The sequence below is a fragment of the Labrus bergylta genome, chromosome 3 (genome assembly GCF_963930695.1).
Source record: "Labrus bergylta chromosome 3, fLabBer1.1, whole genome shotgun sequence".
NCBI classification, from domain to species: Eukaryota; Metazoa; Chordata; class Actinopteri; order Labriformes; family Labridae; genus Labrus; species Labrus bergylta.
Genome location: NC_089197.1, coordinates 13,186,070 through 13,204,289, shown reverse-complemented (window position 1 = coordinate 13,204,289; position 18,220 = coordinate 13,186,070). Strand labels below are relative to the sequence as shown.

At 39.2% G+C, this 18,220-nt stretch overlaps 1 protein-coding gene across 8 annotated transcripts in view; it reads left to right on the top strand.

Moving 5' to 3' along the window:
• myo9aa (myosin IXAa) overlaps positions 1-18,220 on the top strand; it is a 117,195-nt gene that overhangs the window by 75,437 nt on the left and 23,538 nt on the right. For 7 of the 8 annotated variants that reach the window (XM_065952735.1, XM_065952738.1, XM_065952734.1 and 4 more), the window contains 9 exons: positions 52-168; positions 891-1,025; positions 6,957-7,078; positions 8,450-8,591; positions 9,680-9,875; positions 11,165-11,284; positions 14,185-14,260; positions 17,061-17,201; positions 17,711-17,873. In XM_065952735.1, the coding sequence (XP_065808807.1) occupies positions 52-168; positions 891-1,025; positions 6,957-7,078; positions 8,450-8,591; positions 9,680-9,875; positions 11,165-11,284; positions 14,185-14,260; positions 17,061-17,201; positions 17,711-17,873 (1,212 nt within the window). The remainder of the gene's footprint in view (positions 1-51; positions 169-890; positions 1,026-6,956; positions 7,079-8,449; positions 8,592-9,679; positions 9,876-11,164; positions 11,285-14,184; positions 14,261-17,060; positions 17,202-17,710; positions 17,874-18,220) is intronic. The other variant, XM_065952737.1, reaches the window with a different exon arrangement.

The following is an 18,220-nucleotide window of genomic DNA, read 5'->3' as shown; positions in this document are numbered from 1 at the left end:
TGTTTCCTCTGAAAGAAACACTAAAGAGATGATCTATGTATCCACCTGCAGGCCGGCACAGTTCGGGACTCCATGGCGAAGTCTTTGTACAGCGCTCTGTTCGACTGGATCGTCTTCAGGATCAACCACGCTCTGCTCAACATCAAGGACCTGGTGGAGACCACCAAGGTAGGACGGCTTCAGAGACTTTTAATATAGGATGTGTAAAAGTGTTCAACTGATTAAATGAAACTCAAGGTAAAGAGAGATGCAGCTTCTCAGTTCAGTTCACTCATTTGAGTCTGAATGACAGGACCCTTGATTTGTAGAGAGAGGAAAATGATAACAAAAGACATTCAAGTGCAAACACAAAAAGCAAATAAAACACAATAGTTCTCATAACAATGTCTACAATGCTACAGTATGGAATCGAAGAATTTTGTGCATAAATATTCAAAATAGAAAGTTACAGGAAGAGCTGTAACATAGTTATACAGTACATATACTGTGTATATATATATATATATATATAGAGAGAGAGAGAGAGTGGTGAATTAAATTAAATTTCAAAATACGTTTGGTGCTGCACTCCATGAATCTACTTCTTGACTATGTGTGAAGGAGTTTTGTGTAAGAGATTTGCAAATAATTACAGAAATGTATTTAGAAGCAAATTCAAACACATGAATAACCAATAAGTAATAAATCATTATGGTTTCCCATCGATTCACCTCATTATCAACGTCAGGGCGCAGAGGTTTGACATATTGAACCTACATTTACCAGCGTGACGAGCGAAGGACGCCCACTTTATAATTCTAGGTTCTTATTTCCACAGGTTCATCTCCGTTTTCACATCAATCCAGTCGATATGTTGTTTATTTCATGTCGTGTTATTCCGTCTCCGTCAGATCTTGTCCATCGGAGTGCTCGACATCTTTGGTTTCGAGGATTACGAGAACAACAGCTTCGAACAATTCTGCATCAACTTTGCCAACGAGCGTCTCCAGCATTACTTCAACCAGCACACCTTCAAACTGGAACAGGTGAGTTATGACTTTTCCTCTGTGGGACTCTCTTCTTTCTGAGTTTCCTATTTATGGCTTTGACCTGCAGCTGAACTTCTGAACTGTTTAACTGCAGCTGTTATTTTAATGTTTTGTTGATTTTACCCTCTTACATATCTGGTTGTTTCCATTTCAAAGAAAAACCCCTCCTTACTACACCTCACAATGTATATACACTACAGTGAAGCTGAAACAATGGAGGAATTCTTCATGTCATGATGTAAGGGGTTTAGCGGAGAAACTGTCAGCTGTATGACTCAGCACGTCCTCTCTGTGACCACCCGGCTGAGGATGTATGTTCTCTTAAGTGAGCTTATTGCCTTCAAAGAGCTTTTGAAAGTCATGACCTGTAAGATTTGGCAGCATGTTAAACATTGTGTTTACCTTGAGATCAACTAAATCTCAAGGTAAACTCGACGTGCGGGAAGGTTTCTGTGTGTTCCATGAAATACGACAAGACATGAGTGACTTTGTCCTTGGTCAGGTCTGCTTCGCAAAAAGGCCGTTTTTCACCTTTAATGTCATAAATATGTCAAATGATTTATGACACACATGTGGATGAATGTCACGAGAAGAGACTTCAAAGACTTCTTTGTTTCAGGGCTGACGGCTGGTTGAAAAGAATTCAGAATGATTGTGCTGTAGATTATGGGCGTGTCAGATTTGTTCTTTACATGACCTAATGGTTGTGATGCTTCATAAAGCCAAATAACTTATATAAAGACGAGGTATAGAGAATGCAGAAAATGCAGTAGAAATATATATATATATATATATATATATATATATATATATATATATATAGATTTTTTTTTTGTGATAAGTTAAAGGCTGCAGTTAGTTGAATAGTCAGACTGAACTTTTTTATACGGCTCATTGAAGGACGATTTTTGCTTGTTAACAGATATCCATTATCTTACTCTCAGTGGTTCATTGTGCATTTGAAGGTAGATTTAGATCAACATGGATTGACTTCTTCTCAGTTTCCTCACTGACTCTGAGATCTTCAACTCTCATCGTCGACAAACCTGATGTCAAACGTTCCTCTTGATGAGTAAACCTCAGCATGCATGCAGGTTTCAGTCGTCTGATCGAACTCCAGATCACTAAAAGTTTCAGAAGAAAAATGTCCCACCCTCTTTTGATGCCATCTGTCTTTACTTGACTACATCTCAGGCCTGATATGTCATACTGTATATTCGGTATTTCATCATTTTCAGTCATCAGTTTACTCCGCTCTGCAAAGATAGTTAATAAAAAATATTTTAGTCATCCTGCGAGATTTTTACTCTCTGTTCTTGTACATCCTAAATTGCACACACATGCATAAAACAGGATACCATGGCCATGCACAAATGGAGAGAGGTTTGGTGCCTTGCCCCAGGGCATCTCTGCAGTGCTCTCAGGAAGTAAACTAGCATTTCTCCAGCTACCAGACCAACTTCCAGACTTGGTCCGCACCGGGACTTGAACCGGCAACCATCTAGGTTGACTGAGGAGAACTGTAGCCAACCGTTTCATGCTGGTTTCCAGAACAGTTAACCATACATGCAAACAGGACTGTGAATTAACCAGTATATGTGCTCTCCTGTTGGTTTCTGTTGTATTTTATGAATCAAACTCCCACCACAGCTTTATTGCCATGTTTCTTATCAAACATGATGGACTAATCATGGAGTAGAATCAACATTTTTCTGAGGATTTATCATGATTTCAGCGTATTTTGTTCACAAATGTAGCACAGTTTTAGGGTTTTGACACCAGCAGCTGACTGACTCGATATTAAAGACTTCAATAGAGGAATCTGAGGGGCGTGGGGGATCATGGCTTGCTGTAGATGCAGTTCAGCATTAGTATCGTGAGAATAAATCGATATGCAGCACTGAGGCGGTCTAAAGGCCTCTGAAAAAGATTGAGCAGGGATAAGTTGACCGAGAGCGGGCATGCTTCATATTTCTGCTGAGGCCAGCTTCACACCCTCGTCTTCAGTTACACACTGTATGTTTCCACTCATCTGTCCAGTGCTGAGGCTCCCTGCTAGAGCAGTTTGGTGGATGAATTGTTTGCTTATTGGCACACTGATGGTCATTTTTAGGGAAACATTTTCCTCTTTCTTTTGTTGTATTTTCCAACAACCTCTCAGCCAGTAATTACATTGTTGAAAGACCTGAAATGGAATAAGAGAATGTTATGATAATATTTATACCAGAGAGCTGCAGTATGACCATGAGATAATTCTCTAGATTTCAGTTTGGCACTGATGTTAACAGAAGTTAGAAACCAATAAATCTTGCTTTGACTGTAGTTCAAGTTTATCTGATCTGCACTTGGAATCAGCTTTCGTCCAGTCATGGGGAAGTTACCCTGAAGGAAGATTTTTCATGACAGTAGGGTGGAAGTAAAACGTATCTGCCTTCCTGTAATGGTTCATCTACAATATGGCCTTTGAGGAAATGCCCATCTGCGTTATTGTCGAGAAGCTTGTGACGGGTTCATCTCGTCTCTGTGCCTCGTTGTGGATTGATTGTTTTTGTTGGCTTTTCTAGCTTTGTCCCCTTGGTCTGGTCATTTCTTATTAAAATATAGGACATGCCCTCATGTTACTTTTTCTTCAAACCACAAGGTTTCATGGTGCAGTTAACTTTTTGGTTAGTTTGAGTAATTTCAGTACATCCGGTTTTATTTATTTTCTTTTACAGATTAAGTAAGATTAAGAATAAGAAGTAAGCTCTAGATCAGAGTCCTCTTCTTTTTATATTTCTTTATTAATTTAATTCACAGGCCTCTTTTCAGTTGTTTTATTTTGATTTATAACACACTCTTTACTTTTTATAATAAATAACCTAACTTCCCCATAATTTACCAACAACAACAACAGGTTTTATGTTGCTTCATTTTTCCCCTCATTGTCTGGGTTGTAAACATGCACCATATATCCCTCCATATGGAAGTTACTCCTGGAGAACACAAACATTACATACACACATTTTAACAAACGCACACAAACAAAAATAGACAACAAACAGAGGGACCTGTTAGACCTTTATGTTTCAATTAATAATTGTGGAAACATTTTGAATAATCCCCTTTTTTAAAGGCACACGTTAAAATTGATCTCAGTAATTTACTATGTCAGTCTGGTCTAAATCACTGATGCCATTGTATTCAAATCATTTACTCAAGTAAGAGCAGGCTAAGCACATAACAGAAATACACAATCACAGTTTTTATCATTTTCACTATATCCAATATCAAGATACATACAGTATGTGAGGAAAGTGAGGTTCGACTTCATTCGATTAAAAAAAGATGGCAGAGTTTGCTCTCTTTAAAACGTTCACATAAATGTATCTGACATGTGAGAAGTATAATAACAGGCAGTGTCAGATCAATGGTCATGGATTAAGACTCTGTGAAAAAGAAGTTAAAAGATGTTTCTTCAGAGGGAACAGAAAACAGTCTTCTTGTGTGTTTATGTTTTGTTGCTGTCTGCATTCACTCAGACAGAGCAGCGCCTGGATTATCCGCTTTATTATTGGCGAAAATTAATGAAACACTGTTCACACAAAGGGTTAACCAAAATAAAAACAGTCATTGCGACTCTGTGAGGACGCTGAATTCTGGGACATGTTTTGGTTTTTCATCCTGATGGTTGAGTCAAAATAATAAGAGTGAATCACTGCAGCTTTTGGAAGATGATTTTAAGGCATGGCGAGGGGGCGGATACAGAATCCTGTGCAATGTAATGCAACCCAATGAAACACCCCCACAAACCACAGCTCAGTGATCGCCAAGGAGCTGAGTCAGCATCCATCTGACACACACGTTGAATCATATAATGTTTATTCCAGGGCTCATGTATTAGATTATCGTACACAGGTGTTGGTTTTATAGTCTACATATTGAGTATTTCTCAAGCCTGTTCGAAAACAATATGCGGCTGTGGCTCAGTGGTAGAGTCGGGCGTCTCTAAACCGGAAGGTTGAGGGTTTGATCCCCAGCTCCTGCAGGCACATGTCGGATGCTAAAATCTGATTTTAAACCTTTCTTCTACTATCACTTATTTCAAATCAAGACTTTTCATTTCGATCAAAGAGACAACAAACTCCTCTCACACCAATTAAAACCTGAGCTTATAAGCAGTTTAACCAGACAAGGTCAGTACACACAGAGATTACCACACAGCCTTACTTGTTGACTTCGTCACTCTTTGCTTCTGGAGTCACAGTTGCCCTGCAGGTACTCATTTTTTACATTATTTAATGCCTTAAATGTTGAATTGAAGCTGAGCCTACAGTTTGTAACTTTTGTCTCCCCCTCCTGGCTCTGTAAAGTAATGAATCAAACACTGTCAGTGCTGTTTGATGTCATATGGCTGCAGGTGAGATCCCCCAAACCTCCATGCTAATACGAAATACTCTCAGTTGAAGGAGGCATCAGGTGAGGCACTTGCAGCAGATTTCCTCTAGAGCAGTTTGGTTCTCAACTGGTCTAGTCTAAGGACCCACCACTAACTCCTTCATGAAAGTTGTGATCCTGATTTCTGATATGTTTTCAACCAATCTGATTTACTGAATGAAAAATAGTTTGGACCTCAAATACGAAACATATGATGGAACAAAGAGAAGGAACGTAACCAACATGTTTGAAGCTTTGTAGACTTTTTATACTTTTTTTTTTACAGTCACATTTTCGCGACCCACTTTTGGGTCCCGACCCACCAGTTGAGAACCACTGCTCTAGAGAAACGGTTTATAAGAGACTTATAAGCGAAAAGTAAACTCAACTAACAGCTGCCTGGTTCAACTTTCTGTTTTACTCAGCTCCTTGCTTTTGACCTTTTCAAAGTTTAAAGAATGATCTCACACGACACACTGTTTCAATAAAAACGTCTCATTTTGTAAAACATCCAAAAGGATGAACCAGCTGCACCGCTAACTTCCATTATTCAAGAGTATTTTTAGATTCGACAGTGAAAGGGACGCATGTAGCTCTCTCACTCCCCGATTTTTGACTCTATCCATGGTCCTGTCTCTCCCAAAAAAAAGGCATCAAAAGCCTAAAAATAAATCTAAAAAACACATAACACAGATTTGACAGTGAAACAAATAGTTTGTCCAAAGGAGTGTGTTGGATTGTTAATGTTTGGAAATTTCAACACAAACTATAAATCTCTGAAAAAGACAAAATATGTCCCAGACTGATGCTCTCAAACTGTATCTCAATAAACCTTCAACCATTTTTCCACATGAATCAACCAAAGCACACTCAATTATTTATGTTTAACTTTTTTTTTCTTTCTTTTTTTATTATTATATTACTGCAGAAGATCAGCATCCCTTTTAGATTTTTCCCCCCGTGAACTTTCTTGTCTCTTTTTTCAGCGACTGACCTTTGAGTTTGTCAGAGTAGAGAAAAAAATTTAAAGAAAGGAGATCCTCCGTGATTCTTATTAAACCTCCTCTGGATTAAGGTCTTTATTGGTTGAATCGCTTTCCCAGGAACAGACAGGAAAACAAAAACATGTACGAAACCAAATGCTCTGAATGCTCCTCTTGTTATTTGACCGCAGAGAGGCCTCGCAAGATCTGAAGAAAGTGTAATGGCTTTTAAGGACAACATGAAAGCATGCACACAGACACCATTTTCTGCTTTGATTAGAACAATTTTAAACATCTCTTTCACATCTTTCAATTTTATGGTAGGTTAATAGACGACTTTATATTTTATAGGTGCTGTCTTTGATGCCGCACATTTTCAGACTCTGGTAGCAGCTGTTTTATTGCAACATGAAAAAGGTGGCCTATATACTGTAGGCCAGGCATGATACTTCAATGCAGGATCTGTAGAGTATACTATAAAATGATACTGACACTAACCTCTCCCTGTTTGTTTTGTGTGTCCCTGCAGGAGGAGTACAGGTCAGAGGGCATCAGCTGGCACAACATCGACTACATTGACAACACAGGCTGCATTAACCTGATCAGCAAGAAGCCCACGGCGCTGTTCCACCTACTGGATGAAGAGTGCAAGTGAGTCTTTCAGCCTGTTGGACCAGTTTAACTCATCCAGTATGTAAATCATCTGGTGCCTCTGGCCTCAGATCAGAGGAGGATGGCATCATGATATGAACTGTAACAACTCCTACCATGTAACTAAAAAATAGGCCTCGTTTGAATCCAGCTGTGGCCCTTTGTCGCACATCACAACCCCTCTCGCTCTTTGTCCAGCCAGCTGCAAAAATGAACGCTGCTGAATTTGAATCCTTGAGCCATAGATCCACTGTGACATGTAACGAAACATACCACAATATTTACAGAAAGTGTCACATGTAAAAAATAATTCATCATGAAGATAAACTTGATGTTAAAGAAACGTCATTATAAACATAAAGCTGCTCATTGAGAGCTGAACAGAGTGCAGATTAAGTCAAAACTATTTTTTGCCAACAGTATTTCCTCCTTTATTTCCCTCTGCTCCATTTTGACCCTGAATCTAATTCTTCCCACTCAGAAAAGCTGGAAAGTCTCTGAATCTTTGGCTGTGTTGTTTTCATAGCTCAGGTTTCACCCCAAAAACCCCCGCTGTCTCTTTCTTCCCCTCTTCTCTTCCTGTAAGCGGCCGGCCGGTTTTCTGCACTTTTTCTTATGTCAAAGGAAAGTTTCTACTTCCCTTTTTAAATTATCACTTTTAGTCTGAGATGTCAGACAATTAAATGCCTAATTAATGGGCTTTCTGAAATCCTACAGACTCCATCTTAATAGCAAAAGACAATAAGCTTTTAGCAAAGGATAAAAAAACAACAATCAAAGCGATCTCAAGAGCAAAAATCAGGCATCTTAATACTTTTCTGAAGACTAGAAGCAATAAAGCAATGGAGGCTTTGGTAACCTGACATTTTGCAGCCTTATTGAATGCCATGGCCTAACTGAAAGAAACAAAGACAATAGACACTCATAATCTGAAAACCCACCTAGAAGTGCATTTATCTAAACAGATGCATTTCTTTGAAAATCCAAATGCAAACCATTCACAAACCAGAACTGTGCTTTTGTCTTTCCCGGATTGCATGCATCTAACCAAACACAAATCTGTCGTGTTGACATAATCACTGCTCTCTGGTTAACCTTAAGAACATCTTCAGAGCGATGTCATCCTGCCACGTGTGCAGAGCAGTACCTGTTATTGTGACTTAATTCAACGCTGGTGGAAAAACTGTTTTTAATTCATGTTCTTTGTGAATGATAGAATCAGGAATCTGTCAAACATTTCCAGTTATTTATACTGCAGAGTTCACGATGTATTTAAAAGCTTTAAACAACGTAATCAAAAATGTGTTTCATTATTAAAAACAGATTCATGAAAACAAGTTTTAATCAAAATCTCACATCCCTTCATCCCAGCTTCCCCCAGGCCACCAACCAGACTCTGCTGGATAAGTTTAAGCGGCAGCATGAGGGGAACAGCTACATCGAGTTTCCTGCTGTCATGGAGCCCGCCTTCATCATCCAACACTACGCTGGCAAGGTCAAGTACGGCGTCAAGGTCAGTGTAATCACCCTTCCACACTTAGTCATTGATTGGACAGGAAAGGGGATGTAGGGAAGTGCAGCTGGTCTCTGCTGTGTTTTTGTACTCTCTGAGCTTTTTGTTGTTTTTAGGGGAATGTTTCATTCATGTCACACATCCACATACACAATCATCATTATCCCCTTGTTTTATGTCAATCTATGTAGTTACCCTTAATTAATTTATTTACATGAACCTTTTCCAATCAGCCTTACCAGCTGAGGGGTAGACACGTCCATTATCTCTGCAGCTTGTAGCTAATGCTGCAGCTTTTGATTTCATGAAGTTTGATGTTTTTGATCAAGTTAAAAGGTCGTGTTGCATATAATGTATGCTGGTTGGAAAAAACGCCTCGGCAGCACAGGGCCACGTGAGGCTGTTGTTTGCATAATCCTGTCTGTACCCATCCAAAATAAAAACCATAACAGAGTGATGATGATTTTCAGAACTTACATAACCTTTAGGTTGAACTGATTTAAGGGATATAAAAATTTTGAATCTATTCCAAGATATTACATCACATTAAGCAGCAGTGCCAATGTATTTCTATTGCAGATTAAAACATCAAAACATCTTTGCACTCGGCTAGAAATATGACTCATCGCTCAAAACTCAAAAACTAAAGAGATGCACTGATTCTAAATAACATTCAGAGTATTTAGAATTGTCCCTTTTTCTATATCTCTGGTTCTTTGAGAATAAACCATATTTTTGGTTTGCTTAGTAAGATATGATGAAATTACTGTCTGATTTTTTTTAATATTTTAATTATGACACATGCAAATACTCTTATGAATTATTGATGTTTGAAATAAATAAGCTTAAGTTGTGTGCCTTCTTGCTGTATGTGTCCTAATGTATAAATAAAGTTATTTCATTTGATTTGAATTGATTTTGATTTTGAACAATCATTTCCATTGCAGAGATAAAAGAAGTTGTGTTTTCTAGTGTATTCAGTAGGTTTATAAAAACAGTGATTGGAGGAGTTAGGGGCTGAAGATAACAATTTTATTTTTAAAATTAAATAAAAATGTGACCATTGTCTTTCATTTTCCCTTACAAAGGACTTCAGGGAGAAGAACACGGACCACATGCGTCCGGACATCGTAGCTCTGCTGAAGAGCAGCAAGAACGCCTTCATCTGCGGGCTGATCGGCATCGACCCGTCGGCCACTTTCCGCTGGGCGGTACTCCGAGCCTACTTCAGGGCCCTGGTGGCTTTCAGAGAGGCCGGGAAGAGACACACGCAGAAGAAGACCGGTGAGCCCTCACACGCACAGATATTTTTTAACAGTCCGGCGCGTCATAGTGAGAAAGAGTACGATCTCAAAGGGAGTCAGATGTGAGTGAAACACAACCATCATATCAGCCATCCACAAATATCCAAAGTACTCGTGTTTAACTGTGCTTGTATTTTGAATTTACAGTATTTTTCAAGCTCCATAGATTTCAGTGAAATAGTTTAATGTTGAATATTTAAAAATGTGTAAAATCTGTGCTCGCTGTAGTTTGTGTTATGCTCAGGCCGTCACAAAATTCAAGAACCTTAAGAATCAAAAATAAAAGGAAAGACATCACCTTTACTTACTGTCATGTCATGTACCTCTTAATAGAGCAACAATACTATTTAATGTGAAAACTTATACAGATGTACAAGAAACACCTACCATTTCTACTACAAGTATTTACAAACATTTTGATCTTTTTCCAGTCTTGATGCTCACATGCCTTGCTATAAAAATGTTGTCTTCTTCCTTCATTCTAGATCGAGTTTCATCCGCCATATGTTGTGTTTCAGTAGTCATTACTCTGTAGTGTGTGTGCGTAGTGCCAGTAGTGCTGCTGTGTATTTACTGTAGCCCTTGCTCTTTGTCTCTCAGCTTTGTCTTTCTTATGAATGCCTTCTCTTCCCTTAGATTCTCTCTAGCTGAGTTACATATCACCCATCAGATTAAGCACTGCCGTCGTCGTGAATTGGATGCACCGTCTTGACCCTTCTGACACATTAGGTTTTACATCTACATGCTGTAACGTGAAGATGGATTTTTATTTATCCTTATATATCTTTAAGAAAACCGCCAACTGAGCTCTTAATATATTACTGTCACCCAAGGGAACTTTTGACATGTCTTCCCAAACATTTCTGCAAAATGAAAAAAACTAGTGTTTGGCTTAAAGCACTTTTTTTTTTTTAAATGCAAACTTTTTGATTTAATGATTATGGGCTAGATGTGAAAAAATTGGCTTCAAATACTTTCACATGAAGAGTAAGTTTGCAGAAAACTTGTAGAAGGCATTGTTTGGAAGTGCTTTGGGCGACACACACACACAACTACAGTGACAAACATCTTGCCGCTAACCGCAGTTTTGAATGTCAATCATCTTCTCTCCAAATGTCTTGCACAGGTATCTCTCCGGTAGATGACTGCATCTCTTGATCTCTTTTTCTTCGCTGTCTAATCTGTCATTTCTCTCTCTCTTTCCCCCCCTTTTTCCTCTCTTGTGTTTTTTTCTTCTTCCCTGTTTGTCTTTTGTTTTGCTTCTCCAAGGGCATGATGACGCTGCTCCCTGTGCAGTTTTGAAAAGTGTGGATAGTTTTAGCTTTCTGCAGCACCCTGTGCATCAGAGAAGCTTAGAGATCCTGCAGAGATGCAAAGAGGAGAAGCACAGTAAGGCTGCCAATACAACGATAACTCCTCCTATTTCCATGTTGCACTTGGGAAACTGAAGGGACGAGGCTGACCAACATCAACAACTTAACTCTGTTGTACTTAAGCCGAAGTCAAGCCAAAAGAGATCACAATCAGAGGGAAATCCAATCATGGACTTTGTAAAAGAAGTGGATGTAGCAACCGTTTAGTCACCCAGTTTTTTGGGAACCTCTCTTTTTAAGTTCAAACTTTTGGCCATCACCGTCTTAGCTTATTTCAATCATAAGAGTCAAACTTGCATGTTTCACCTTTGTTTCGTTCAGGGAACAAATCTTTTAGTCATAATGTTTCATTTTGATTTATGTTGACAGGCTGCTTGAGGAACATGAGGAAGGATAAGGAAGACCTGAAGAAAACACAAAATAGTTTTTTTTTCTACTTAGGACAATTATTAACTAAATAAATATCATGCTGAATTCGTATCACCGATTGAGAATATTAACTCTTTAAAAATTCTTCCTGAGGAAACAAAGTTAACTGAGAAGTCGGGTCATTCCTCTAAATTCACACAATACCTGTGCATCCGTCCCCTACTGGTCATTAGATATACTGCATGGTTTAGGCAATGTTGCATTTGCCTTATTCATATTTTCACCCCTGCAGCGTTTCACCTTCATTTTGAACATGTCAGGGGCATAATAGGGAAAAGATGTGACACCCACTCTGTGCCGGCTTCGGGGGTAGTAACAGAGGCTTTACAGGGGCAAGAGGGGATAGGCGGAGCCAGAGGAGGAGGACAGCGCTGTGTGTGTGCACATGTCTTACTGTGTGTGTATGTGAAGCTCCTGCTGTGCCCCGCTCTTTTGCCTTTCAGCAATGCCGTGAGGCAATTTGAATTCACAGACTAGGAGTCGAATATTACGCTGTTGTGGAATCAATATGAATATCTTTAGGCATAATGGCGGCGATGTTTCGTATATGAAAAGGGCTATTGACTTAGCATCAAAACCAAATGCTATATCCACTTCTTATATACAGTCTATGATCAAATTCTAAATAGTCCCAAAAGTTTTTATTTTATTTTCTGCTTTGTGTTTTGATATTGCAGCTCTTATTTTCCATCATTAGACTAGATGCTTGTTGGTCTCGACCTCTTCTGTCTCCCTCCTCTCCCTCTCATTGCACCTGCATGCATTTGTACTTTGTCTTGCCAGTTGTTTGCTAGCATGCTTCAGCCATTCTGTCACTAACACTGTGATAGTAAAGGGCTAGCTGAGAAATGCATGGGTCTATCAGACAACCCTGATCAAGAGTACTAGTCAGTAATAGCACAAGGCTTCACCCTATATGTTGGGAAGTAGGTATATTTGCTCCTGCACCACAGCACACATCTATAATCACTTTTCTCTAATCCCACAAACGCTGGTGATGGTGATAGACTGAGGAGGGGGGGATCTATGACATAGTTGGGAGCGGGACACAGTTTTGTAAATCATTCTAACTAACTTGCTCACAGGCAGCTTTAAATGTGGTGCAGGTGCACTCACGCTTCTTTCAAAGGGTCACACTTCTCCGAACGTTTTATGACACCCGGATGTGTTTGTGTCTTTTTTGTTTTGTGCCACCCTGCAGCTCCAGATGAGAGTGAATATGTTGTACAAAGTGATGAAACTGAAAACGGTACACGGTTAAGTCGTCCCATTAAGTGCTCTGTCAGATTGCTTTTGAAGTAGGCTAACACACAAAGTAGTTCCTCTGATTTCTCATCACTGTAAGTAGCTGATTGGCTGTCGGTTATTACAGTAGATCACTTTTTCCTGCACCTGTAGGCTTCTCACTGCAAAAAAAAAAAAAACAGCCATCACACTGAAGTAACTTAATAAAGCTTAAAGTCTTAATTCAACACTTTCTTAACTTTTTCGTAAAAGTACCTATCAGTTTGCCTAAATGTCTACTGTCCGCCATACACTTTTGATTTCTGCATGGTTAAGGCATTTATGTCGGCTAATCCAGCAGATTGTTACTTACAAGTTCCCTTAACAAGAAACTAAAGGCATTTTCCATAAAATTTAGCGTCAGTGCAAATGAAGAGATCTGTAGAAAAGTGTTTTATTATTCTTTTATCCAACACTTTTTTCTTTACAAATAAACCCCACTGTTGTGACTTTTTAAAGCATACATTTCCGCAGCCCCCTATACAGATACATCAGGTTTATTAAAGATAGATCAAGTTTATACAGTTAGAACAAGTTTATTGAAGATAGATAAACTTTATTAAGCCCTGAGGGGAAATTGGAGGGGAAAAAAAGGGAAATAAAAAAACTATGCTTTAAATGAACCGCAGCACCATCACATCACTATGTTAACCCTCACAGCTTGACATGTGTCCGTGCGTTATGACTTTAAATGTCACTAACAATCTGTGTCGTCTCATTTAGCAACTTGTATGCAAGTTCTAAAAATGTACTTATAAAAACTTACAAGTGGCGTATTTATCAAAGCACTTTAATGTATTTCTGGGTTTTAGGATTCAATCCTGCAACTCTCTGATAATCATGATGTGTTGGTATTTTAAATTATAAGCTACAGTCCAGCTTCAGCATCATCCTCCATAAATGGAAACTAACACCAGCTACTCACTGTTAACCTCACAGATCTTAGTTTCAGTATTGAATCACCTGATCACCTGCAGTCGATCATATTTCCAATAAAAAGGCACTTAACGCTCACTTGCAATAACACTGGAGTGTCTCGTGGTGTCGGGTTGTTTATGTTTGGGAAGGGTTGAAAAGATCGGATTGTTTGTTTTCATGTCAGTTCTGTGATTTTGTGTGCTAGTGTGTGTGTGTGTGTGTGTGTATGTAGTGCGTGTTATTTTGTGTTCTTCCCATGATGCCAACCTGTGTGTTCGTGATCAGGTGTGTCCAGAAGGAGTCCACGCACGCCGCTGTCTGACCTTCAGGGGAGCAACACCATCAATGAGATTTCACCGCGGTAAGAGTCTGACCTGCGTTTGATGTGTCGTAAACTGAAGACTGTGCTGTGACCCCGTACGTGGCCCTCGTACCTTCTGCTAAGACCGCGGTCCACCACCTCCTCTAATTAGTCGCAGACGTCGAGATTAGCAGCCCACGTCCACGACTGGTAGCACAGAGCAGCTCGTTCAAGACAGCTTTTGTTACACAGGAGCTCAGTCTGGGGCTGTTAAAATCCCTCCTTAATGTGATTTGCGACCTCTGCCCTCGCTCTGTCTCTCTCTCTTACTCACTGGGTCGTTCACGCTCATCCTCTCAGACTGTAAGAGCACTAAACTCTGTGCAGCTGCTTCCTCTCGTGATGTAAAGGCAGAGCTATGCATCGGAGGGGAGTGCCCGGGGAGTGATAAATATGGAAACCCTACAGGGTGCGTGTCAGCTGGACAGCGTTTTTGGACAGTGCGGAGCTTTATGGGGCTCTAAGAGAGACTGTGGAGATTAACAGTCACTACAAAAGGCTTATTGTGCTGTCACCAGTCACTAAGATCCACGATCGACTGGGGAAGATTTCTCCCTAGTTGATCATCTTCTTCACCTTCTTTGCTATAATTTATTATATTCTAATGCATTGCAGGTTGGTAGTGAAAGTCATCCCTTTTCTGTGCTACTCCTCTGGGAGTGTGGGGATGTAGCACAGTCTGTGAGCGTAAAAGTGGAGAGTGTTGGAGAAGCAGTGTCTGAGTCCCTTTTATGGGCCCCACAGACAGAAAGACACCTCTGTATTCTCATTTTAAACATGGTTTCTGTTTTCAGTATTCATCCAAAATGTATTTCCAGTCAGCACACACTATTTTACGTTTTCTTTTTTCCACACATGAATCAGCTTCCTGGGCCAACTATTTTCTTGATCACAAAAACAAATTGGTTTCTAACGCATTGGAAACCTGTGATACTTTGCTTGAAGCTAAATGCTAACACTTGCATGCTAATGCTCCCAATGAAAGTCTTACATTAGCAGATACAATGTTTACATATGATAATGATGATAATAATAACTTTGATTTATATAGCAGCTTTAAAAACACAGGTTTACAAAGTGCTTTGACATACAGCAAAACATAAAAAAACAGCAAGAATATAGACAACGCAAAGTAACCAGAACAAAAACAAAATCATAATTCATTCAGCATCTATCTATGCCAACACTTCCCTACGTACACAAAACGTATATCTAAATTGTTATTAGTTTTGTAGCTATTTGTTCAAAAAACAAATAATTGATTTATTTAGATAAAAAGGTGTTTGATGTAATGTCTTTGAGTCACTAAAGTTAGTAGAAAGAATTCTCCAGGAATCATACATACATACATTCAAATTTTCATGGCAATGCATCTAGTAGTTGTTGAAACATTTAAGCCTGGACCAAAGTGGTGAAGCTAGAGAAATGTTTGTCTTTACAGACATGATGCGACTTTTCAGGAAAAAAATACAGCGAACAGAGCGAATTCATTCTGCATGTTTTTATACCTGGAAAAAATCATGTTGAAGGTAAACAGAGACAGAGATAACTTATAACTTATCTTACTTGCTTCTTAAAAAAACATTAACACCTGTTCCTGCAACCAGAGGCTTCTGAATAAATAGTTTAGTTCCCCATGTTTGTGATTCTCATTTGAGCCATTTAAAACCTCTCCATCTTGTCCCACCTGGTTGTCTTTCCAAAGAAAGAGACCAGGGCAGATTTCTTGTCTTTTTTTTTTATTTATCTCTGTTGTATTTTCTCCTCTCCTCTGGGCTCAAACAGTCCACAATGGTTAATGGTTTCTCCATGACCTGACCGCCCATGTTTTTGCTTGTGTTCTGGGCAGGTGGTTTGGTTTCACCTTGCGGCCTGAGGTTCAAACCCTCCGAGGCTTCAGTAAACTGTGTCAGAGTCTGTGTGAGAGGAATATCTCTCTCTGTGAGTGGAAACATGGAAACTACTGCCCCTGCTGGTCACATTTTTTTCTGAGTAAACAAATATCCCCTTTACAAGAAAAGAAACAAAGCACGGTGTGATGCTCTTTAAGCTCCATCGGAGCTTTGAGAAGTAGCAAAAAGACAAAACACCTTCTGTCACAGTTGTGTGAGCCCAGAGAGCTATCTGGGTTTTTAAGTCATGTCTAAGACCCTTCAGAACCAGTGATAAAAATAATCTGTCAAAAAGATATATTAATGTTATTAAGGAAGTTAAGAGGACCTGGAAATGCTGACACATCTGTATTAAGTTTACCATTTCCATAAAAAGACACAAGTTTCACTTTAATAAAAGCAAAAATGAAATGGTTTTAAAAAGAACAGAAACAAGATGTCAAAAACATCAATATGTTGAAAGACTGTGCTGACACTGTATCATTTTCCATGACTTTTATTTTACTCTGTTTTAATGAGGTTCACATATTATATGTAAGTTTAGCTTGGATGTATAAATTGTAAAACTGATAAGGAATAAACACATGTTTGATTTTCCCCGGCTAACCTTAGAAGTCTAAAGTAATTGCCCATAATGTTAAAGGTTATATTGTAATTTCTGTTATAAAACAGTTTTAATATTGAATTTACAAACTCCAGAAACTCCAAATAACTGTCGACTTCAATTCATAAAAAGAGGATAAACCAATAAACGTGTGTTACTCTGTCTCTTAATAATCTATAGAACTGTTATTTTGTCAGGATATATACTGAGATCAGTTTCCTTACAAAAGTATCTCATAAAGCAGTGTTAGATGTTTTGATTTCATTCAGATTTGATCATTATTGTCGGTCTGTTTTGTCCACAGGAGTTCTCCTGGCCTGGGCTGGAACGGGCGTATGAGTCGACAGAGCCGTTTATCAACCAGCAGCTCCAACACAGAAGAAGACGGCATCTTTGTGAACTCTGCCAACAGCAAACTGCTGGAGAGAGCCCACGACATCCTCATGTCAGTAACAAGATGTATACACAGTCACCATCAGGTTATGAACTCCCTTATACCTCAGAGGCAGAGATTAGTCAGTAGCCCCATTTTGAAGTATTCAAACACAACTCAATGGTTTGCTTTTTGCTTTTTTTACATCTATAAAACGTGGCACTATTTTCAACATCTCGTGTTTGTTATTCTGGTATTCTGTGGCCTAGAGGCCTCCTTTAACTTAAACCTGAGTTCAAACCCTGTCAGCAAACATCTGGCATGTGAAGTTTCCTTTAGTGATCACTACATTCCTGCCAGCTCTACAAGAGCTGGTCTGTAGTCGACCCTGACCTCTGAGCAAGTGAAAAGAAGACTTTCCCCACAGGGATGAATACATTTACATTTTATTGACAGGAATACGACTCACTTAGGGATACTTTCTCAAAATAATTCAAATATTCTGCTCACCTGTTGATTCAAAGGAAAAGAAACTGGATTTGTGTGCTCTGAAACTATTTGTTTTTTTTTGTTCTTGACAGGAGGAACAAAAACTACAAATCCAAGCCAGTTCTTCCGAAGCATCTACTGAATGTAAAGTCCCTGAAGTACCTCAGCAACCTGACGCTTCATGACCGCATCACCAAGTCGCTACTTCACCTGCACAAGAAGAAGAAACCGCCGAGTATCAGCGCACAGTTCCAGGTTGGACACATACACACACAAGTGACATGTTCGAGTTCAAAGATGTGCCATCCAGTGCTCTGACTAAAATAAACACATGATTGGCCTGAGTTTGAAGGAGGAATCTCCCTCCAGCTGTGAATGTGATAAAAACAAAGTATGTTCTTTCCATCTGACTGTGGGTGGACACGTCACTCCATTACTCTGTCCACTCTCTTACTCCTGTTTTTGTCCATAATGGGTCTATTACGTAGTTCAAACACGCCCAGCCAAATGTCTTTAATGTCTGACATAATGTCTGCAAATCTAAGAAAAAATGCCTCGTATAAAAAAATGAAATGTTTTTTTTGTCAGTTGTTGACACACCC